This window comes from Ammospiza nelsoni, chromosome 1 (assembly GCF_027579445.1).
Source record: "Ammospiza nelsoni isolate bAmmNel1 chromosome 1, bAmmNel1.pri, whole genome shotgun sequence".
NCBI lineage: Eukaryota > Metazoa > Chordata > Aves > Passeriformes > Passerellidae > Ammospiza > Ammospiza nelsoni.
In genome coordinates, this window is record NC_080633.1 from 15,970,319 (window position 1) to 15,995,079 (window position 24,761).

At 44.6% G+C, this 24,761-nt stretch overlaps 1 protein-coding gene across 3 annotated transcripts in view; it reads right to left on the bottom strand.

Moving 5' to 3' along the window:
- Nucleotides 1-484: 484 nt before the first annotated feature.
- The window catches only part of JCAD (junctional cadherin 5 associated), a 59,820-nt gene continuing 35,543 nt past the window's right edge, over nt 485-24,761 (bottom strand). For 2 of the 3 annotated variants that reach the window (XM_059481238.1, XM_059481228.1), the window contains exons 2-4: nt 16,344-16,705; nt 6,361-10,067; nt 485-2,383 (exon numbers count right to left, since the gene is read on the bottom strand). In XM_059481238.1, the coding sequence (XP_059337221.1) occupies nt 2,349-2,383; nt 6,361-10,067; nt 16,344-16,645 (4,044 nt within the window). In that variant the 5' untranslated portion in view covers nt 16,646-16,705 and the 3' untranslated portion in view covers nt 485-2,348. Of the gene's footprint in view, nt 2,384-6,360; nt 10,068-16,343; nt 16,706-24,761 lie in introns of those variants that run through there. The other variant, XM_059481248.1, reaches the window with a different exon arrangement.

The following is a 24,761-nucleotide window of genomic DNA, read 5'->3' on the forward strand; positions in this document are numbered from 1 at the left end:
TTTTTTTAAAGATCTTGGATGTTTGTGTGCTTTGGAAAAGTAATTACTTGATATAACTGATGAAACAGACACATTGCAGAATCAATAAACCTATTCCTATCAGAAGAAAATAAAGTGCACAGAACACTTCTGTTCCCTGTAGACATAAACAGAAGGTAATAGCAATGCTTGTATGGGACAATTTACAGTTCTTCTGCAATCAAGGTTAAACTAAAACTTTCAATTAATTGCTATGCATCTCAGCTTCACTGGTTAGTAGGAAGATGATAGTGGATGAAGTTCTTTCAGAACTGTTTTTTTATGGGCAGGATTCAGGTGGGGAGGCATTGGGGGGAGAAACATGTTTTCTAGCTATCTACAAGTCCCTGGATGTCCTAGATGGTGATGAAGAGAGGTGAATATAGTAAGAGTGGTAGGAACAGTTTGTCAACAAGTATTGCTACACAGCATATGCAAGAGTTAATAAAATAAATTATACACCACATTTTCTTTTCAAGCAAGCTTTAAATAGTCCATATGTAACAGAATCATGTGTTACAGACAAGAAACTCTTGCTGCCAAAACACAGGATGAGTGTTTTTCCCGATCGTTCTTTCCAAATTACAGACTTAGGAAAAAATATTTCAAGAAATTACAAGATTTTAAAAAATAAAATTATGCTAAAACCCAGAAAAGGCCAAGAGAATAGACTGGTGAAGTACATGAACAAGTCATCAGAAAAATGTTAGTACACAGGTACTTACAAAAAACTTACAGGAATTGACATAAAGGCTTTTAAGACACAGATAATTAGCAGGCTAATTCAGGATCAAAGGGCAGAATGCATAGGCTTTATTATAAATTCTGTAATTCATGCATTTGTGTGTGCAGATAAAATATATTTAAAGCCATGTATTTAAATGCCATCAAAAAGACACTTGAACTTCTCCCCACCAACACCTGGTGGCTTCAGGGAAGAAGAACCCAGTTTTACTTACTTTTGTGCACTGGCCTAATCCAAACTCATAATCTGTAAAAGGGAACAAAGTATAAGAAAGCAAGCAGGCATTTTATCTGAGCCACTCGGCAACACTGGGACAAAGATCCAAACCCACTTTTTGGTAATCAGCGTCCCTGGAATGGAATGGCAGCAGCACCAGCCTGGAGAGTTCTCAGTGTGTTTCAGAAAGTGGCTCCAAGAAGAACAATCCAATGGTTGAGTGGGAAAAATTAGAAATTAACCCTGTGGTAAATAGATAGATGGATAGAGGGATAGATTGATGGATAGATAGATAGATAGATAGATAGATAGATAGATAGATGGCTTTTTTTCAGAGCAAAATAAGGTAGCACTACCAAGTAAGTGGCAATATGGTGTGTGCATTAAGATATATAAGTGAAATCTGCTTGGGGCACCTTCACTCAAAGGAATAAGTCTTCTTAAAATATAATTATAATAATAATTATAATAATAATAATACTTCTTTATACTTGCCACTTGTTAGCAATTGTTTACATCGTAGAAAAATAGATAGTATTCTGTAACAAGAAATATAGTTACTTTGTTAAAATGGGCTATTTTAAACCAGCTACTATTCTTTCATATAAAGAATTTCTAAACAGCAAAACAAAAACAGGTAATACTGAGTGCAAAACAGCCAGTGGTATACTTTGCATTGGTTTGAAACATAGTTGCCAGCTACTATAATTACATGTTCTGTACACTGTACTACAAAAGTCTTCCATCTTTTAGAAGCTTTTGGGTTTTGTTTTTCTTCTTTACAGGTGGCAAGTAAGTATTTAATCCAAGTAAATTCAAACTCTGGAAGTCAGAGAGAATTTCACAATCAGTCTTTGCTACCATTCTTTCACATTCCTTCCCCCACACAGTGCAGCAGCACTTCCTACTTATGGCCAAAAATCCCTTAAGTTAAACAAAGTTTAGAATGTAGATACTTAGAAGTATAGCTTATAGATTCACATTCTTTTAAAAATAATTTCACAAATTTCCCATGTTTACATTTACACCAATGTAACACCTCACTTGATGCGTTTCATTATCCTTGCTAAAGACTGAAATAAAGTTCAGATGAAAACTCTTTGCCAACGGTAGGTATTGTCTTAAACACTACAAAGCCAGATTGTTCCAATGTAGAAGTCATTTTTCTGTGATCTCCACAACAGTCTCAGACATGAATAGCTAATTCCTAGTGGCAGTGGTAAAGGCATTATCAGTACACCATGAACATCACAAATGGAGACAATTTCCAAATGTTAAAGAACAAAAACCAAACAAAAAGCACCCAGAAAAAAATCAGTGAAACATTCTTAGTAGAGCAGAAATTTCTCTATTCTCCTCTTCATTAATCTCACACCTTTTCAACTTTGGTGGGGTCATATGTATCTGGAAAAAACCAAGAAAACACTATTAATAATGTATTGTGAAATCTATTCAATATTTCTGGCTGTGAAAATGACACATCTTTTCCCTAGCTTTTATTTAAAAAAGGAGAGCTGATAAAGCTTGCTGCATTAAAGATACATATCACATTCCTGACCCAAATTCTGTGCTTTTACCACCATAATTCAGGAACAACTCTGACCAAATGCATGAAGATAGAATTTGGGAAGGCCTTAGGTAGGTAGGAACAAGCACACTGAATGCTAAGTGATTGCTTCCAGTTTTCAGGTGCTTTGACAGGAAGAAAAAGACAACATTTTCTCCCCCTTGTACTGAACACTAAGGACTAGTAAATGCTTTAAGCATCCCAGCAGGGTGTGTAAGGCAGGCTGAAGGAGTGATTGTGCCATGCAGTCGTCAGGGTCTTTTCATTTGATTGCAAATCCTTCATTTCAGATTAATTCAACAGAAAACAGGAAAGCACAGCTGCATTGCATCACTATGGTTAGTCTGTCTTGCTTCAGTCTGCAAAACTGCAGCTCATGTTCCAGCCTTATTCACTAAAGCACTGGAATGGCTTGCTAACACTCTTCACTTCCAGCCTCCCTCCTGCCAGTTCACAGGACATACCATAGGCTGGTTTTCCTTTTCCCAAATCCCTGAGGACACTCTTCTATGAGATTTCTTAATTGGATTTATCCCACTGCTGGCCACGTAGTGAGCAGACATGAGCCTTTTCCTTCACCCTTGTCACTCTGGGACAGGATTGCAACGAAAAGGCTTTGCCCTGTGAGCTCTGCCTGCCCAGTGCCATCATGCAGACACCTGGCTTGCCCTTGATGTGCACGGTCATGGCGTGTAGGAGCCAGGGCTACCTAGAGAGGAGTCTGCAGGCACAGAGGGGCCAGACAAACCGGCACTGCAGCCGTGCTGCCGCGTGCTGCTTCTGCTCTTACACAACCTGGGAATCTGTGCTAACCTTAAACGTCCCTCCCGTAGGCTGTACTCCCACTGCACTCACATTTAAACAGCTGAGCATGAAAATAATTCCACACACAAATATCACACTTTGGAGTAAAACATTTATCCTCGGGACTTTCGTGTTGATGTGAGTAAATGTCTTCATTCGAACATAAAAAGCATAAAAATCCTCCAGGGAAATTTTTGCTCCTATATGCAAGTGTCCATCTGCTACATCCACACTCACGTCAAGGGGGAACTGGCTAAGAAAGGATTTCTGGATTTGGCCCCAGTGGGTGGATTTGTGTTGCAGAATCTTTTATCACTTCTCTTGCCCACCCTCCTGGAGCTGCTAGTCCAGCCAAGAAACAAGTCTGTGCCAGCAACACCTATGATTTCTGCTATGTCTTTTCTGGTATTTCCAAACAGACACCACATGATTGCAAAAAATCAACAGAAATAAAGTTTTTGAGGGCTAGTGTTCTCTAGGATAATGCTGCATCCTTTTAAGCTTAATGCACTGATGGTGTATGAAGATGCCTCTAAAGCCATAACATTTTTTTTAATCATAAATATTTTGCCATCTAAGCTGTTAAAACATAAAATTCTGAAGTGTTCTGTGACAGGTTGACCTAAGAATAAAAATGGATTTGCATTTCAGAAACCTGATTTTCCTAAGACCAGACACATTCACATTAACAGAATTCCCCACAAAATTTCAGGTGCTCACTGTTTCAGGGAGTGGCAAGACAGGGGTGGGGAGGAAGGGAGAAAGCCAGGCCACAAGACATGGAGCCTCTGCATGGCTCAGTATGTTCCCCGAAAGCTTACCCATGCCCTCAGCACCTAAACCAAGGACACAAAAGTGCCAGACTGACAGGCCAGGTCACCCTTTTGAGGGGGACAGACATTGGAGTTCTAGCACTGATCTAGAAATGCTTATTCAAAATTTGGTTAAGCTCATTTGAAATGCTCTCTACAGAAACAAAGCCAGATTAGCAGACTCATGTCTCCAAACAGCAAAGGAGAAAAGACATCCAATGCATTTGGGAACACTTAGAGATGTTCTCCTAATGGCAGTATTTGCATAGTAAGATGAGCTTGCACTCAGTTTTGGCAGGGCTCTTGCTCTGAGATGATTGTTCGTCTGCCAAGCAACATTATACATGTGAAAGCCTGTTTCTGCTAAGGGCTGCAGCCTCTGTGACAGGCCCAGTCTGCAATTATAAGTCTAACATCACCCTACCTTGCTCCAAATAGAGTGGCCTTTTAGAATGGAATATCTGCTCTTTGAAAACAATAAATACAATGCTTTTTCAGGATTAATTCTCATTTGGGCTTTCAATGGTACCAATAAGCTATTGTGAAAATTTGAGTGAGATTTAAAAGAGGAAGACACAACATCAGGCCTTCTTACAAATATGAATCTACAGTCACCCTGTAAGGTGAAGCTTTTGGGGCCAGCAACAAATCAGGGTCTCTTGGGATGGGAAGAGGCCAGAAGCCACCTGCCCACCCCATGTGTGTCACCCTGGACATGCACAGCAGGAAGGGACATTCATGCCATCCAAACATGGGGAGGGCTGTTATGGCTGAGAGGGAGCTGCTGCAGTGAGAACACACTGCAGAATATAAGCCTGGCATTGTCAGCAAGAGGGATAAATTTAGACCTAATTTACTGCAGAATAACTCTCCAATAAAACACACACAATCTGTTTTGATACATCCCTGAAGTCATGTCACCACAACAGTTATTTTCTTCACTCCAGCAGAAACCCCAAGGGAGGAAAGCATATGAAATGCATGTGGGGCAGACCAGACCTGATGGGTACAAGAAAGCTGAATCAGTCTGTTTGAAAAATCTGGTCTGGAGAAATACAGTTCAGAGCAGAGAGAGACAAAGATGTGGCATACAGAAAAAGACATGGAGAGAAAGGCTTCAAGGCTGTAGGAGTCAATACTTAGAACTCATACAAGCATTTCTTTTCAGTTGGAATTGCGTAAGTCCAGTTTAAAGTATACCTAATTTAATTTCAGTCCCTCTGTACTGGAAAACTGAATAGATTTTTATCAATAAGGTTAAATGAATAACCTGTGCAGATTTCAAGGCAAAGTGTCAACTGTAACAGAAAGGATGGAAAAAGGAAGGAGGAGATTAATACTAATTTAACAGCTTTCACACTCTATGTTTGCTCACTCCAATTTATTTAATGGACTAGGCAGGTGGCCTGGGAGATTTATCCCTTTACACAGGTCTATAGCAACAACTGATTTTCAGTTGTTAAAAAAATGCTAAATGAAAACTGTTTCAGAGAGGGAACTGCTCATGTTACTTTGGGGATGCATATGGACTACACAAGTTTACATGTTTTAGAGAGAGATCAGAAACACCAAAAAACAGTAAAAAAAAAAAAAAAAAAAAGGTGTTCACTGAAATAGTCAACTTTCCATGTGTCCTGGGGTTAATAGTTGTTCTCAACATCTGATCTGGAAAATATTCATGAGAGAGAGAGAATTTCCAGGCCCCTCTATGCAGCCATTTCCCAGAGGCTTCACAGAAGAACGTCAGATTTTTATTTTTAGTTTCTTCTGAACTATGATATGGTATGTGTCTACTTAAGTATTAGAGAAGGAAAAAAATTGGCATTCAAGGAACAGCTATGATTAAATGACCACACGTTCCCAAACACTGGCATTAGAGTGACTGTCTTTGAACTCCACTGTTTGAGCCTGGCCATTCCCTGAAACAATTAGACAGAGATAAGACCTTAGGGAGCACTCCAGTCTCTGTGAATGAATTTCTGTATCACAAGTGAGTTTTACAGTAACAATTCCTAAAACGGGAACAGAGAACACTCATCTTTTCCACAAGGAGAGCAAAGTGGGTGGCTCCCAGATGAGGATAGTACCACCTACAGCCTGTTACTATTTGAGCAGCATTACGTGGGCATAAGCAAACCGATCATGCCCATTACATAAGAAACGAGTACCCATCTGGATCTCCCATAACTGTTACTTACCTAACGAAAAATCTCTGTCGATCTTCTTCTTGTCCATTCCACCTAAACATCCATTTTCACTGAGAGAGATGACACGCTTGGAAACAGCCCCTGAGCTTGCCAGTTTGCTTCCTCTCTCCTCTGGTACCTTCGACAGCTTCTCCTCATCCACCTCCTCTCCTGAGTCTGCGCTCTTAATGCTCAGGCGTCTCATGCGCGACACAGAGTCAACTTCCTTCATGCGCACCAAGCGATCCATGGCAGTCCGGCTGGGTGGGGACGTGAGCTTGCCTTGGAGTGTCTCTATCACTTTGGAGGTGCTCCTCACTCTCTTTTCTGAATGCTGATAAGCAGCTGACTTGCAAACCAAGTTTTGGTCCTCACCTTGGCTGGGACTCACAGGCTGTTCAAGAGCTTGCTCAGTTACCAGTGGTTTAGCATTGGCTTCCTGGAGAGTGGCCTGGCTTTCAAAAGGGTATAAAGATCGCCCTCCCGCTCTGACAAAGAGAGCACTCTCTGTCCAGCCACACTTTCGTCTGCCTTCATAAGAATCTTCCTTTTTTCCTTCTTTGTTACTTACTGTGTTCCCTATTGCTGATGACTCAAAGTCCTGAGCACTGTTTGAAGGGCTAGTGCCTGGGTGGGGCCCAGCACGGTCATCCGGAAGGAGAGACTCCACTGCTATATCTATACCTAAAATTCTTGCAGCTCTTGCCTGCAATGACTCATTCACAGGGATTTCCACTGCATTTGCATCTGAAGAGTGATCAGAGTTGTTAGCACCAGATTCTGGGGCCACATCAAGTCCTACTGACCTCAAATCTGGCTCAGAGCACCTTTGGTTCCTCTTTGTTAGTGACAAGCATACTCCTGACCCTCTCTCTAATACCCTATCATTTGTGGGAGTTGCACATTTGCTCAGTTTAACAAAGTCTAGGTAATTTTGGTCTTCACTCATCTCCTGCAAGACAGGGTTATTGAAAGGATTACTGTGACATGAACTACTTGAGCTACTGGACAAAACTCTTCTGATAGGGCTCTCATGAATTGGCTGTTTGCTTGTTCTGCTCTTGGCTTCCCCCATCCCCATTTCTATCAGTCTTCCATCTGCTGGCCTGACTCCTTCACTGCTCCCTCCTGGCTTTGAAAAGCCTTGAGAGCCAGCACATCTTAGCTCGCCACCATGCTCTGTCCCCATGCTCCAACTTTCAGACTTACTTTTAACCCTTCCTGGCCTAATTACAGGCACCTCTGGCACAACCATTTCTGTACTTTTAACCCTTCCTGGCCTAATTACAGGCACCTCTGGCACAACCATTTCTGATTTCCCACCATGTTTTAGCTCCTGGCTTGATTTCTCATTTCTGGACTCACTCCTGTGCATAAAGGCACCTGCCTGCAGAGGAGCTGCAGCACTGTCCAAATCTTCTTCACTGCTTGTGCTCTCCTCCTGCCCTTGCAGCTCCTTGTTAAAACTTTCTAGCTCACTTATTGCATCCCAGGGACGGCGACTTACAGGTTTCAACAGGAACTGCCCAAATGGTTCTGTACTGTTGCAGGGAGCACCTGGTTCTCCCTTAACTACATCTCCCTTGGAAAGAAGGCCATTTTCCCTCTCTTGGACAGGCACAGGCTGGCTCTGGTGGGCTTTTGGGGAGGGAGACTTAAGGACTGAGGTGGCAGTCCTAGAAAATGCACTGTTGCTAGACTGGCTGAGGTGAGTCTGGCCCTTCATACTGTAACTGTTCTGTCTGCAGCTTCTCTCATCAGAAGGTGACCCTGTCTGTTTTGCCCCCACTGTGGATGTTGTACATCCTGGGAGTTTTGGAGATAGCTGCTTGCTACTATCAGGCTTCCCAGGCTTTGTACCATGGAAAAATTCTGGGCTCTCAGGTTCTTCAGAGAAACTTGTCTGCGTCTGCTGGTCTTTGTACTGATCACCTGGCCAGGAGCCAGAATATTTGAGCTCTCTGTGTTTTGTAGGCTGAATAAATCTGAGGTCATTCATTTGTTTGAACTCTTCTGGTCTCCACAGCTCTTGTTTTTGTAACTCATTTTTATTGGTCATGCTTCCTGTAAGCGCTTGTAACTCCAAGTCTGTTGAAGACATACTTAAGAGACTTTGTTCTTGCAAAGCTCCATTGTTATCAAACCTATTCTTATCAGGACTCTGAGTTATGTTGTTGTTCCTATCTGTATCTGGCAGATTGGATTCTGATTTAACTGGGATGGATACCAAACAAAATATAGTTTCATTCATTTTTTTCTTTGAACTCTTTTTGCTCTGCATCCCAGTTCCAGGTTCAAACTTTTTCACTTTTGTAACAGTCTCACAGGTGTTGTCCATATGTGAATTTCTTACAGAAAGTTTGCCTTTCGTGTACTCTGTGCTGGCTTCGTTGCGGGGGCTGTGATTAGTTGCTCTACAATTGTCTCTTTGGTCCGGCAAGGCACAGTTTTCCTGATCTTGGATGGATGGTGCCAACCATCTGTTGCTACGTGGGGAGCTGTCGGAAGTTCTTTCTCCCTTCGCAGAACTGGACAAGTTTGATGCATCCACAAAGGCACTGTTGTACTGTACTTCAAGATTTCTCTCTTGCAAAGCACCAGAACTGGGACTACATGCATTTTCAGTGTGGTTAGAGTTGCCCTGCAGACCTTCCAGTGGTGCAATTTTAATGTGTCGTATCCGAGGATCATCAAAGGGAATGTACTGAACGGAACACAGGTGGTCAGCAGGGCGCCTTGCATGGCTTTGCTTCCCATGAGGAAAATGGTTGTCTTTGCAAAGGTCACCCCCCACTTCAAAAGTATTCATTGCTGGTCGTTGGCATGGGACAACCTGCTCTGCAGGACCCTGTGGGTCACTGCTGGCGCACGGGTTGGTTTTAGGCACTTCACTGAGGGAACGGGGGGTCACGTGTTGGTGAGGTGGGGATTTGTAAGAAGGAGGAGGTACATACACTGGGGGCTCCAAACCAGGGTCTGGAATGCCAGCATCTTGCCTTGGCTCATTGACTTTGCCTAAGTAGGAGACAGGTTCCTCTTTCTGGTAGTGGTCCTGGAAACCCACGGTTTCTGCAGGTGCCCTAGTCTGCCGCTTCAGTTCATAGGATGGAGGCTTGAGAGGTCTCCCATACTTGGGCTTCACCAGGGGAAGGACATTGCCTCCTGTTCCATGGTGCTTGGCAGGTTCCACACCCAGTCTGTTTGGGGGATAGGAGGGGGTTTTAGTGACGCTGAGTGAGTTGTTACTGTTGGTCAGGGAGGGCATTTCCACGCACCGCATGCTCTCAGGTGAAAGGACCCTTGGCAAGGACTGCGATTTCCCCCTGCTCTGGGTGCTGAGTACGTTGTCTCCCAGGGTCAGCGAATAAAGCTCTTGAAGCAGCTTCTCCCTGTCACCCTCAGACATTTGCCTCCCCACCTTTTTTGGCTGGTTCCAGCTCTCTATTTCCAGACTTTGCCATTTGCAGGCGCTGGGCATTTCACAGCTTTCCTGCAAGCCGCTTCTTCTGCCATACCCTGCACCCGAGCCCACCTTCAGCTGGTTCTCCTTGGGGTGCCGGGGTGCCCCTGGGGATGCAGCCAGGCCTTTCATCTCCACACTGGCCTTCTGGGAATAGCCCAGTAGCACACTGAAGTCCTGTCCTCGTCTTCTCCAGTAGGCCAGATCTTTATCACTCTTGGGCTGGGAAGACCGTGCTAAATGAGGCCTGTCATAAGCCCTGGAAAAAAAAGCAGTGTCAGAGGCAGTGTGCACAGGTGCCTGTTCTTTCTACCACGGGTAAGGCCATTAGGAGGTCAAATGATGAGTTATGCCAATGGGGTTTTGTGTAATCTATTTGCAACCAGATGACAATTTTAATGAGAGGATTTAAAAGTCAGTCAGTTAACATGGGTAAAGGAAGGGAAAGAAGCTCTTCTGACAGGTTGTTAGCTATGCAAAGATGTTAGAAAGAGAGGTAAATGCACACAGTTACCTGCTGTGCAAACATGCACAGCTCTCATTGATGGACATTAGAAAATTCCCTGCCTGCAGCAGGAGGCTTGGAACTAGATGATCTTGAAGGTCCCTTCCAACACAGACCAGCCTCTGATTCTAAGATACCATTCTAACACCAGAAGTGACTGTCTTAAATTACTTCTGTATCCTGCTAAATTAAAATCTATAGATGTCAAGGAGACTACTGTGGTATTCAAGTTTAATAGAATTCCAAGAAGCAGAGGTAGGGAGAACAGGTAGGTGTCTATATCGTAAGATTTCATAAGATATAGTCTGTAAGAAACATGATTTGCATCCTGGTAAAAGTGCTGAAATTAAACATGTCAGTTCCTGAATTGATTCTTGTTCATCTTTCTGAGGAACAAATTTCTTCAGGGTGCTTTGGATTAAATGACACATGTCACAACAATGGTGATATATCAACACACTTCTGAATAAAACGGAACCAATATTTTAAATGTAAAATACTTCAAAAGAAGTATAAAATTCTTAAATAAAAGAATCCATCAGTGAAATATGAAAGACATTAGACATCGCAGATTAGAAATTCAGAACACAGATTTACATGAACAAAATAGGTTCATTGTCTGTTCTGAACAGAGTGTAAACTGTTTTATACATTTCTGCAGAACAAAATTGGTACCCTCCTATATAAATAATTTATTTTCTACTTGAATTGCATTCTGCTATTCTTGTACCTAAGGTGTCCAACAATATAACTGCCTTTACACTATGTGGCTGCCACCAGCATAAGACTGGAAAGAAAAATCAAAATTGACAGAAATAGGACAAGTATGTAGAGAGAACCCAAGAATTTCTTCCTCCTCCCTGCACCCCAAGGTATATAAACAGCATCATCTGGCTCTTTTTTACTAAAAGCATGATCTATTTAAATGATCTATTTAAATAGGACTTTGTGAAGACATAAAACAAGTCAAAATTCAGAATGAAAAGCCATGCAGATCCACAGCAATTTTCTTTTATGTATATTACTTTCATCCTATGAGTCTAAAAGTTTAAAAACCAGACTGGGATAAGGAGCATCTTGTTCACATTAATTCAATTGGATTGAGATTGAGCTTCTAAACAAAATGTTCTGCCTCTGAAGCATGAAACACAGTTTGATTGTTGAACCCCAAGAAGGAACAGACATCTCCATTAATCAATGAAATATAACAGGACACCTCCTATATCAGAAGCGACTGTGGTAACAACAAAAACTTCCATGTGGAAACATACAGCTGGACAAATGTTGTTTTCTACCTTTTCATCTCATCCTCATACTGCTGTGGCACCATCTGTATCTGTGTTTACAAAATGAGGGGAGAAACAGGGTCCAATAAGAGTGAGGAGAAAATGAACAGGTTTGCTCTTTCTGATTGATTTTATCCATCATTGTAAAAGGGTCTACAGAAATTACAGGAAGTACAGTCGTAGATTCCAAGATCAGAAGAGACCATTAGAATTATTTAGTTTGACATCTTGCTCAGCACAGGCCATCAGACTTCTTTGAGATGATTCCTCCTTAAGTGGTAGCGTCTCTTAGAAAAGCACCTAAAAATTCTGATTTTTAAATATCCTGTGATGTTGCAAAGCTTAATTCACCATTAAAAAGAACCCCATAAAATAACCCAAAATTCTTTTCAACAGAAAGCAAGCTCCTCCATTTATTAAAAGCTGTTAATAGGATTAAATTTATTTTTAAAGGTTAATAACTAGGCTCCAGTAATGAACTTTAGAACATGATACAATCCATTGTGTAACCTGTACATCATTGCAACAAGACTGTAAGAAAGAAATTTAAAAGGAGGCATTTCGAGCATTTTAAACCTGATCCTTTCTAAGATCTACTCATAGGACAGACAGTGTCTGTCTCTCTAAATCCTGGCTGAGGCACTAGAAGTGTTTAAATAGCCAGCCTCTATCAGGGACCCTGTAAACTTGTGAAGATGACACTGCACTGTGCGGAGGGAAGAGGATGCTCCAAGGAGCCTCCAGTGCAGCTCCATCCTGAAGTCTCCTCTGCTCCCAGTGATGGAGAGCAGCTCCTGCACGCCTGCATGCAGCCATGGCAGGCAGGCACAGCACAGCCACCCTGCCTGTGCCACAGCTGCAGCAGAGAGCGCCTCCCTCCTGGACGTGTGCCGCTTCTGGCTCTTGCAGTCCATCAAGTGCTGGAAGGGGAAACTTCCAAGAGCCACTCCAAGTTTAAAATGCTTCACTGCAGCCTCCCCAAAGGTGAGGTGGTGCATATCACTAGAGAGGAGACTTCAGAGCCCCTGTGTGCAGCAGCTCATCTCTGACTCTGCCACTCCACAATTCTGTGTCTCTCCAGGATGTGCCAGTGCTGATGCACAATGAAATGCACATCCAGACACAGCAGCTTCCACGTGCCTGACAGCTGGGAGGAGGATGGAGGCAAGGATGGAGCAGTCCCGTGGCACCAACTGTGGAGATTTAAGTTCCAGGGACAGAGTGGTCCCAAGGGATCAAGGAGATGAGTTTTAACATTATAAACTCTCTTCTAACAGGCCTGCTTCTAACGAGTATCACATTTGCTCTCATAAAATGCTTTGCATTGATTCTATATAAAGTTAGTTTAATTAAAATGGTTTAAAACCCCCAAAACTATTTCTAGCTTTCTGTGAATTTTAGCCCTTTACAAGAAATGAGGCCAAAAGTCTAAGCTGCACTGGCTGTATGACCACATTTCACTGAGCTGTCTTGCTCAGAGCCATGGACTGAAGCTGCCTTTTTCCCCTAGGGTGATGCTGGACCAGCAGGACCTCACATGATGCAATAATGGGGCCAAAAGTGAAGCAGCATGGCACAGGCATCCAAGTCCAAAGCCTGCAGAATGAGGCCACTGCAGGGCTATGTAGGCAATGTCTGTCCCTGTTGCTGGCTGCCAGCGTGCAAGTGGAAGGTGTTGGGCACTCAGTAGCTCATCCTGCATGAGCTGTAGGCACTGGCACAGCCTTTGTGCCCCACAAAGAGCACTGTTAACAAAGTCAGCAAGGTGGAAAAATTTTCAGAGGGCTGTTCTGGACGCTGGCAGCTTCTGTTCTATTTTGAGATCCTATCCTCACATACACTCTTCTGAGACCCAGCACTGGAAAACACCAATATGCTTTTCTAATTGTTCCAGCAGGTGATCTCATTAATGATATCTATTTATCACTAAATTTGCTAGCAACTAACAGTTCCTCCCACACAAACAACTAAGCAAAGTGCCTCTTCTCTCTACTTAGAACAGAATCAGAAGGGAATTCTGTGCAGAGAACTCTCATCTATACCCATAAGATCAGCTTTCCCTTTTTTTTTGACTTGTCTCCTCTTCCAAACCTTTACTGTGTGGTCTCCAAATGCTCAGTTAAGCAAGGACAGCCAGGAGAGCCCTCCCATCATCTGCTCCCTCCCACTGTGCCTGAAGAACAACAGGATGGAGCCAAACACCCCTTCCCCATTCCACTGGGGCATGACTCTCCCCTCACCAGCAGCAGGAGCAGTGGCTATGAAGCCTCTACCCTGCTCAACAAGGTTTGATTGGCAGAACAACCCCAATAAGCAGAGACAACAGCATCATCCCCTGCCATCACAAAACACCACAAGCCCTGCAAACCTGCCTGCAAAGGCAGCCACGAGCCTGGCAGCATCACCCACTTCCACGGTGTATGGGAGAGGATTAGTTCTATCAGTGGTGTAAACAGGAGTATGGTGTAGAGAATTCCCTGGACAAGGAGCCTTAGCCATGCTCAGAGTTGCTGTGGAACTGTCACCACCCCTGAAGTGTGTCACCACCACACACACAGCCTGCTCAGGCCCTCTCCTGCCCTGCGCTACCTGGGAAAGCAGCACCAAGAAAGGGTGGCAGGAAGCCTGTGATGCCCAGAGAGAAACTCCTCATCTTCTCTTTGGGTCCCAATTGTCCCCAAGTCTCTGCAGTGTGCAGCACTTCCCCAGCCTGGGAACCAGAAGCTGATTTCCCAGAGCAATATCAAAACATCTGCTGGAGCTCCCCATGGCCTGCCTGTCACCAGCCTGAGCACACCCAGCAGGCCACCAAAGGTATCTTCTCTCCAGCTCTGGAGCAGCTCACGTGCACATGGCAGCCTTGTGACTTGGGAGGGGACCTGGAGGGGCTCAGGAGCTGACAGGCGGCACTGCAGCGCTGAGGCTTCCCTGGATCCAGCCTGGAGAGCTCCCTCCTCTCTTCCCAGCCCAGCCATGACTGTGTCATGCTCCACACCAGAGGCACTCCACACTCCCAGGCATGGCAAGGAAGGGATGATACAAAGGTTTTTCCAGCTGCTAGTACCTTGCTCTCAGTTCCCAGTAGGCTCACTGCGAATCAGAGCTTGCTGTAGCAGTAATAGCAAGAAAATATTTCTATTTTTATGAAAGTGTGACAAAGCCATTTCCAGGGTCGTGTTCCCTATGTTATGTGGAAAAGCCACTTTTAAAAACCAGGATTAATATTTAACTATGCTGTAGACTGGCACGTCCCACCCCCTGCATTTAGGAAGAGATGTTTAAACTGTTAGAGAGCATTATTTGATCTCTAGCCAAGGCCAGCAATTACAGATATCTCTGCCATATCCAAGATGCGGGGCAGATGTGTGAGCCCTGCAGATGCACCAGAGGAATGGGAAGCAGGGAGGCAGCAGCCCTCCCAAACCCCTGTGCACCCACACAGGCTCTGAAAAACAGGCTGCAGGAGCAGCAGTGCTGTGGCTGCTTCCACCTCACACAGCGAGATCCTCTTCACAACAGTATTTCTCCACACTAAACTGAGCATCAGCTTCAGCACCACTGCACACTCTCTTCCCCTGCTTCAAAACCTTCTTCCCTTTTATTCTTTTTCAGTATCTTTCCTCACTGTTTTTTGTTGTCCCGTTTATTTCATCCAAAACACACCAGAAAGGACTCTCCCAATTACCCTTACATCTGTGTTCTGTCCTTCCTTCTCTAGAATGGATGGTTCCACCTGGAGACCTTCCTTAGGACTTGCTGTCCTATGACTGCTTTAGAGGGCTCACATCTCTTCCTGCCCATTATCCTAACTGGCAACCAGCAGCCATTCCTGCTCCAGGCAAACAGACTTGCGAGGGGAAAAGATGTGAAGGGAAAGAGCAGACAAGCCCAGGAGTAAGGGGACACATGGCTTTGCCACATGTTACTGAAGGTCTTTGTAAGAGGACAAGCTCCCAAGGTGACAGTGTTTGCCCTGCTTTCAGTTTCAAGCCCACTCGGCAGGAGGAAGGGGCTTTTCCTTGCAAACCATCGTCACACTTGGGCTGGCTTCCAGTCCTGCTCGAGCCCCTTTCCTTTGTCCATCTGCAGCCCTCAAATAGCTGCAGAACAATGGCTGAGTGTCGCTGTGTACACTCAGCTCTTCCTGCCCAGCCTGGTGTGCACGTACTCGGTGCTGAGCAAGCCATGGCTGCACAGGCACGTTCTCTGGAGTTACAACAGCTTCCACTGGCTTGGAGTTGTTTGTAAAAGAAGTGCACAGGCACCCTCTCATGTTTACTCCACGAGAGCAGCCTTAGGAGAACAAGCAAGTCTTCAATGAATGTAGGATCACCCACCAAGAGCTGCATGTGGCTGAATCCACAGGAAAACCTGGGTGTGTAAGTGGCAGAAAAAGCAGGGTGCAGTTTTCAAACTGAAGAAAAGGATGACTTTTTTCTTTTCTTTCCCCCTGTGCCGGAACTAAGCTTTCCTAAGTCCATCAGAAAGGCCTTTCACCTTAGTAAAACATATTTTCCCACACTCAGCCACTTCCCATTATCCCTGTATTCCCAAAGGCCTTTCTCTAGCAGAAGGTGAATGGATGTGGCATTGGATGTGGCCATCCAGTGAACAGAAATGGTTACTGGGATGGGAGCAGGAAAGGATCACAGGAAGATGGTGTTAAGGGTTAGAGTCATGATTAATTATCTGTCAAGACCAAAAGAAAGAGAAAGCAAAGCCATGGCATGATGCTGAAACTTACCCCCCTTCTGAAGTATGAAAAGTGGACAAACCCTGAAGGTCATGGTGGTAACCAGGACCTGCTTGCCTCCCTTGGCTCCCATGGCTGCTTTCAGTGCTGCTCGAGCTGGTTTTCACCAGAGGTCTCTTGCTGTAGGCCCCAGCTCTGGATTCTGCTTCAATCCCATTCAGTGCTGGTCTCTGAGCAGATCTGCTCCCCGTGGTTTCATGCTGGTATCCATCGTATCTGTTCTCGTATGAAGCAGGGGGATTTTTTGACAATTTGTATCCATGAGAAATCAGAAGGTCTTCGACACTGAACATGTTGTGCTGGATTCACTCACAGCTGTGCCATCAGAAAGCTCTTTCCAGCTGGACCCATCACTACAAAACACAACCAAAAAGGCCATTTAGACAAGAAAAGGTCCCTTTGATCAGCTGGTAGGCTCAGGAAGCTAGGAGTCTCATCTCCACTACTCAGTTTTTCAGTCTCTTAATAAAATAGAAGAAGCAAAGTGCATGCAGATGCTGATGAATCATGTGCTGTCCTTCCCTAGACAATACACCTCCCTGCACTCAGCCAAACAGCAGATGCTGTGCTGCTGCTGCTGACTCAGTCCCTTTCACTCAAGAATTCACTGGTGACTGCAGCTTTCAGGTTTCACAAATGCGACCTCAAAATAAAAACTTTGCACTGGAGGTAAGCCTACAACTTGAGCAGGCACTTCCTTAGACAACTATTTTTCTCCAGTCATGGAGAGGTGTGCTCTGTATTATGTTTTAAGTTGCTGCAGGAGGAGGGGGTGGATTACAAAGCAATAAGCCTCTCCCCATAGTTCTGCATATTCCAATTAAAAAGAAATGTTCACATGAACAAGGACAAAATATGCATAAGAACAAAAACGAATTATGCAACCACATGAGAAACCCAGGTAATATCATGCAATACCCCAGCTAAACAGTCCTTTTTACAGATTACTTTCTTTTCTCCCTAGATTGGTCTGCTGCAATCCTCAGCTAGAATAACACAAAACCTAAGATTTCAAGTATGCTGTTTTTACAGCACACTTCCATTGTGCAACATGACTATAAAGAACACGTGATGCCCATGTGTATTGTGTCTCAAGGATCTGCAAGACACAGGATGGTAAAGATTTTTCTTCCCCAGTGACAGCCCTCAATTCTGTACTGACTAGAGCACAGATCCAGCAAACTGAATTAGCTGGCTGAAAACAGTCTCTATTGTCTATACCACTCTCACAGCTTGTAATGGCAATTATAGAATACCCATTCTTCCAGAGTTTTAAAAAGTGTGGAAGGAAGGTAACGTTCTGTTCTGAAGGTTGTACAAAACAATGGACCCATCCCAATACATTCCTCCCTGTCTGAACTGTGTTAACAAAAGAAAGAAATTTTTAAAAGGTAGATAAAAAGGTAAAACACACAAAACACACAGAAATAGATTTATGTAAAATATAACCACAAGATTCTTTTCCTTGCATGAAGAGTTCATTTAACACATCTAGTGAGTACTGTGTGTCCTTAGTAGCAGCAGGTCCACTTGAGGATCATGGGCCCTGCACTAGCAGCTGCTTAAGAGGAGACTGTCTCTGCAAAGATCATAACAAAAGTACATTTTATGCACTGTCTCTGATGCTCTTCCTGGGCATGAAGAAAGGGAGAAGGCCTGTTCCTATTGTTCACAAGGATTTACCTGAAATGGAGCAACTACTGAGATGGCTGTTCCATGTTTATTAGTACTAAATCTCTCAGGCTACGCATACACAGAAGTGGATGTGTTAGCACACCATATAAGCCAGTTTCTGTGCTGCAGCACTCCATGTGTTATGGCCACTCTTTGCCTATCCAGTGCCCAACCCATTTTCTGTCCCACCTTGACTCCTGGATGCTGTGCCAGTTGTGGAGCCAGCCTGGTGTGCAGCTCCAGGCACCCAGGAACCTTCTAGCTACCCCTGCACTGCCCACACTGGCCACAGCACTCACCCAAGCTGAGCTCACAGTATAGAAAAACAGGCACAGTTGTTATGCAGAGCCACAATTTAACCTGGAACACTGCAAAAGTGGCTTTCCACCCTGAGAGCCTCCTGAACACCTAAACCGGTTTGTCACTAGAGCTTAATGAATCTCCTCCCTTTTCACACATGCAACACTACACACCCTTCCAAAACAGAGAAATAAAGCTCTGTGCTGAGGATATTAGCCCCTGCTAGAACAGAACTCCAAATTCCTGGTAAGAGCTCTGAGTAGATGCACCAGCAGTAAGTACAAGCAGGCAGAAAGCAGGGAGGAGAGGGACCCTTCCCTCATGGAAGGAAGGGAAGGCTTTGTGGGTTATTTTTGAATGCTGACCTAAAAAGCTGATTTTCCATCCACCCCCTGCCTGGACTGTGCAAGGAGCTAGGTATGAGCAGAGCAGAGGGAACAGCTGGCTGCTAGAGCTGTTCAGCTTCTAACAGGAGAAAGATCCAATGTGACTTCCATAAACAGCAGAAAGCCCATCGAAGTGCTCACAGGTGCAAGGAAGAAATGTGCTTTTCCTGCTGTTAGAAGGCTGCTTTGGAGAGGAGTTTAACCCCCTCTCTGCCACACACTGCAGCCATCAGAGAGGCAAAGCTGTGTGGGTGAGAAACCTCCAGCCTATGGGGTTTACTCTGATCCTTCTTTTGGCACCAGTGGTGAGGAGCAGCAAGTGGAAGTGTGCCACGAGGAACTGGTATGACTGTCTCTTCCTGCTCTGCAAACTCACCATGTGTAGAAGGGGAAACCCCATGGTTACATGTGCTGGGGAGGCCCATCTGGGAGAAGGATGCTATCACTATGCCCATCACAACACCACAATGGGAACAGCCAAGGGGGAGAATCCTGCTCTGTGCTCATGGCACAAGCTCCAAGGAGCCAGTAGCAGTGGTGGCAGGTGGCCACTAGTTGGGACATTGTCAGGACACAGCCTCAAAGGGTAGTGCAGAAGTCATGGGGAAGTAGCATCTCCTGCACTGGACCTGATCAGGGACAGGGAAGCCAGAAGTCCTGCCTGATCAAAGCTTGCAGGACATCAACCATGTCAGCACCCCTCATGTGCAAGGATGCTGGCCAGCTTTCTGAATCTGGCTAGAGTTCTGGGACACTCACCCCACCCTCCCTTAGATAAATAAACCTAAAAAATAAAATCAAAGGAATTGGATTGGCAGGAGTAACAAAACCACTGCTGCAGCATTCTATGTAAATAATCTGTCAGTCTGGACCACAGAGTAAAGGCTGTGAGAGCTTCTAATTTGAGGGAAGATCAACAACGCTGCAAAACAGTTTGTTTTTCCAGCCCTCATTTGTTTTGTTTGCCAATGACATCACTGCTTTCTGATAGGGTTTGCTTCCTGAGGATGCCTGCTATCTTGCCAGTGTTTCCGACTTGTCCCCGGCAGCCGGTACAACTCTGCAGTACATTGGAAACAGGGGCCAAGCTTTTCTCTGGAAACTTCTCAGCAGCACTCTCAGATGGAAAGAAACAAGTGTGAACGGCGGAAATCAGCATCAGCCCCCATGTAGACAGACACAATGGAGACCCACGGCCTGGGCAAGAGGAACACAATGGGATCGGCAGATGGAAACGTCATCAGAGCACCTCACCTTGGGGTGCTCGTTCCAGGAGCACGGAGCTCACCTCCGGCCTGAGAAAAGCCCAACGCACTCCTGAAAAACACCCCAAAGAAATTTGGTGCTAGTTTCCTCTGAGCTGCTTCTGGGACTCATTCTCAGTGGGGGAAACACATTGTTTTCTATTTATGATCTGCCTTTGTCTGCAGTTGTTTTCAGTGGCAGGAGTTCCCAAGCCTTGTTATTTCGGGGGGTACCACCACCATCTGTATGATGACCAGTTCCAGTGATGGTGAATGCCAACACCTGCAGCAATGGCAGAAGCAGGTCTTACCTCTGTGCTCTGAAATGACTTGCATGGCATTGAATGCATGGTGCTCTGCTCCATGGTGCTCTGAGCAGCCCCTTGGCAGGCTCCTTCCTTTAGCCCAAGTTCCACAGAGTGGAACAGCAACTACACATTGGGTGGGAGACCAGGAGTGACAGAGGAGTTGGTCCTGGCTGCCCTCTGTGTAACATCTCTCCTGCCCTCCACTACTTGAAATGTAGGGGAAAGTGGTAACCCTTTCAGTGGCTGAATACAGCCCCTGAAATCCTTCTTGAGCATGTTTTGCCCTCCCACCTCTGTAGAACTACTTAGAACAATAATATAAATGATTTTGTACAACTTTCAAGAAAATAAAACATTGAAGGAACATGATTCATGCTGCAAAATGAAGCATACAACATCAAGAATTGCCCAAATCAAGGACACACAATTTGCTGCAGTCTCTAATTACATGACTTGAGGCTACTGAATTCTGCAGGACTCTGTCCTTGATTGGTGTGCAGGCTAGGTAATGGCAGTTCTTCCTGGCCCGTCTCTACAGCAGCTATTCAAACACTGCTTTGAAGATATAGTTACTAACAGGCATCTGAATTACAAAGAGTATTATCTAGATGGGTCACACACTAAACTAGCTTATCTTCACTCACATCTGGGTGACATTATTCTCATTTCATATCAGACATGTGCCAGACAGAATATTTATGCAGACAGACTAAAGAGAAACAATCCTCTCGACTCTAGGCACCCAGTCTGAAGTGCTTACAACCTGATTTTTTGAAGGACTCAGCTCTAAAAGTGAATTAGGCACAAAACAACTGCTGCAAGAACCTAGTGCCTCTGCACATGAACCTAAGTATGGCAAATAGCTGTCCACACAATGAAGACACAGACTCATTTTGGGATGAGCCAAAAAAACTGGTTGCAGTAATTTGTGTACTGTGCTTTCCTCCATCCCTCTGTCCATCTAATCCAACTCCAACACTTTTGTCCAGGAAGCCCCATGTCCCCCCTACCCTGTTAACTCCTCACCACCATGTAACCCAGTGCCTTCATTTCCCCCTTCCCACACTCACCAACACTTCTTGCTGTCCTCCCCCTCTCCTCCAGGATCCCTTCTCTGCCCTCCTGTCTCCTGGTCCCACCAGTTGAGCCACTCTTCCCACACAGCCCAACACTGTGGCAGTCAGCCCATCCTTCCTCCTGCATCCCTCACAGCTTCTGCTGGCCAGCCCTCAGTTTGCATCCATCACCCCAATTTCTTCCTTCCCCATCTGATGAACACCTACTGTCCTGTCTACACTTCCAGCAGAAGAACCTCTGTGCCTGCTTCCAGATTGGAGACCTCATCTCACCTACACTGGAAGAAGCAGGAGCTGTCATTACAGGGATGCTCCTACTCCAGCAGCACAGCCCTGCACAGCCACGTTCTGCTGGCACACCCCTTGGAGCAGTGAGGGCATGAGCACAGGGCTGAGTCACCCGTGGGCTCCTCAGCACCAGAGGCTGGGCTGGGATGGATGGGGAGAAAAGTCTTCAGAAAATGGAGTAATTCAAAGCAGAGTCTGCCAGGAACATGCACAGATGTCTCCAAGCCTTGTCACCAGAGATCCTGTTCTTGAACATGATGGCACCGCAGCTCTTAATCAAAAAGCTGAAAGATTTATTTTCTTTCCCCTTTCTAATGTGGGCAAAACAACATTCCTTCTCTCCTCCCCTCTAGTTTTTCTTGGAAATGGCTGAATTGGTTTAGCTGACAATATTAAAATAAACCTAGCCTGAGAGAGAGACACAACCTGAAAGTCTCAGATCAAGTGATAAAAGCCTGACAGACTAGAGCAATGGAAAACAGGTTCTTACGGTTGTTTCAATACTAGATGGTGCTACTTGCTATGTCTAAATATAACCCTGAGCTATATCCCAGGAGAATATCTAAGGCTTTGGACATTTTAATTGCTCCTGTTTTCTCACTCTGGCTTTGCATGTATGCATATAAAACAGCCTATCAAAAGCACATTAAACAAGGTTTTTACCTTGCTAATTTCATCTTTTGCAGGACAATAAGGTCAGATGGGACTGTAACCAGCAGGCTGCAGTGGTGATGTGCATGCAGCCACCCCAGAATGCCATGCCCCTGCCCACAGAAACAGCCAGCACCACATCCACTGACTTGCAGACACACGCCCCATCGGGAAAGATAAAATTAATGTTTTTGAAGAGCCTCCAACAATAATGTTCACTATGATCAAATGTTAGCTATTTAATGCAAAGATACTCTAGAACACAGGAGAAAGAGACTGGAGAACATTAATGTAAGTTGGATGTATCCAACTTGGTGGGGCTTAATTAAGCATAGGCTAGGAGTAAGGAAGGAGGAGGGAAATAGTCAGGGCTACCTCCTAGCCATGAGTAAATACCTTCTAGAAATTCTCAAAGAATGAGTGAAGGGCAAACATATTATCCAACTTCAAACAAAAGGGGGAAGGAGACAGATCTGGCGTATCATAGACCAAACAGCCTTGCTTTGATATCAAATCAGACAAATTATTATTCAATCCCTTGTAAATACTTATAACAAATGTTGATTATCATGGAGCAGGAGGGAGCAAGTGTGCGATCCAAGGAGAATTTCCATCTCCCTGCTTGCTGCCTTGCACTGCAGCTGCATCCACTCCCACATGATAAAGCCACGAGAAAACAGAAAATACAGACTTGTCAAGAACAAATTAAGCCTAATCTATTTAATTTTCTTCTTTGACTGAGCTGGGAGCATAGTGACTAGGGAGGAAAGAACAGCACAAGTCACACATTGGAATGAGGAAAACTTTGATGAATGCATGTGATTGTCTTATATGCAAACCAGGTGAATACAACTGAGGTATAATTCACTGTGGGCAGGCATACAAATACTTCAAATATCTACTCAAGGAACAGTAGCAAGTCCAATGGCAACCTGAAAAGACACATAAGGGCAGTGCCTGGGGTCTTGTTCTACTCAGTATTTCCATTAATGACTTGTAAATTAGAAGGAAGATTACAATTACAAATCTCTAGGGAATGCTGTGAGCATTTTCAGGGATTAAAATTAGAATAGAATCTTAATAAATCAAAGACCCAGTCTGAAATGAATGACTGAGATTCAATACAGGCAGGTGTAAAAAAAACATGTTGAAGAAGAAGGATATCATGCAAAACAATAAGAGGCAGTAGAGCAAAAGAGTCTCTGGGGCTACAGTCATAAAGAGGGATAACATGATTTGACTCAATGATCTTAGAGACCTTTTCCAAGTTTAACAATTCTATGGTTTCATGATAAGAGCAGTGAATAAGCTTGGAGATATATCAAGATGAGCATTACACATCAGGCTCTTTACTCCTCTCAGCCCCATTTCCAGTTTGTGCCCTACCTCAAGCAAGATGCTCACAGGAATGATAAAAGATTTAGCCAAGTGTGACCCGTAGAGAAGAGGGTACAAGAAGTGGGCTTGTTTAGTTGGAAGAAAAGTGTGGAGGAATGAGGGTGAGAGAATGAGAAATGATAACAAGTTTTAAATATGTCAGGCTGCTAAAAGGCTGCAATAATCTTGTCCTACTCCCTGCAGAAGTGGATTACCAAAGGGACTGGCTTAGGAAGCAGCAAGGATGATTTAGATTAGGTATTAAAAGGAACTGTCTAGCCGTAATGATAGTTATTGACTGTTTATGCTGGCAGGCTGTGAATCAATACAGGTTTTCAAGAACAGACTGAATGAACATCTATCAGAAGTGGTGCAGATGAAGCAATCCTGCCTCAGAGACAAGGGATTTGGGATGGAAACTAAACTTTGTAATATTCTTTCTCTATCTTTCCCCCCAAAAATGTCTTGTTCTGTTGGCATGCCCCACACATTTCCAAGAAAATCAAAACTCTTTCCCACAAATCTCTCAGTGTTCAAATAGCCCCCTCCCCTCAAATACAGTGTGACTTTCCCCTCTATCCCCACCCCCCTGCTACAACTCCCCCTGCAGCCTCCTTTCCTGACATCTCTACACTGCAGGGAAGAGTGAGGGGGTTGCTAAGGGAGTGCAGGTCTGGCACAGGGGTAGAAAAAGAAACTTTGCTTCCCCTCCAGGGATGAGAGGGACAGGGAGGCTGGGACACAAATCACACACCACGGGTTGAAGGCTCCTGAGCAGAGAAGAGGCAGCAGACGAGAGGAGGCACCAGAAGGGGGTCCTGACCAAAGGATTCTGATCACATCATGGATACACACCAGGCAAAGCTTCAAAAAAGTTTCCATTGCAGCCAGTGCTGTACTGAAGGCTTCAAAGATGCTAGTGCTACATGCATAATCATCTCTGCAGACTACATGGGAGGAAGACAGGCCAAAGTCTTTGCTGGAAGATAAGCCAACTTTATGTTGGTTCTGCATGTCTTCCCAGGCCAGTCCCTCCCATCCACCTCAAAGAAATTAAAAAGAAATATGTGAATTTTTGTGTTCAACTCTCATTACCTGCGGGCAG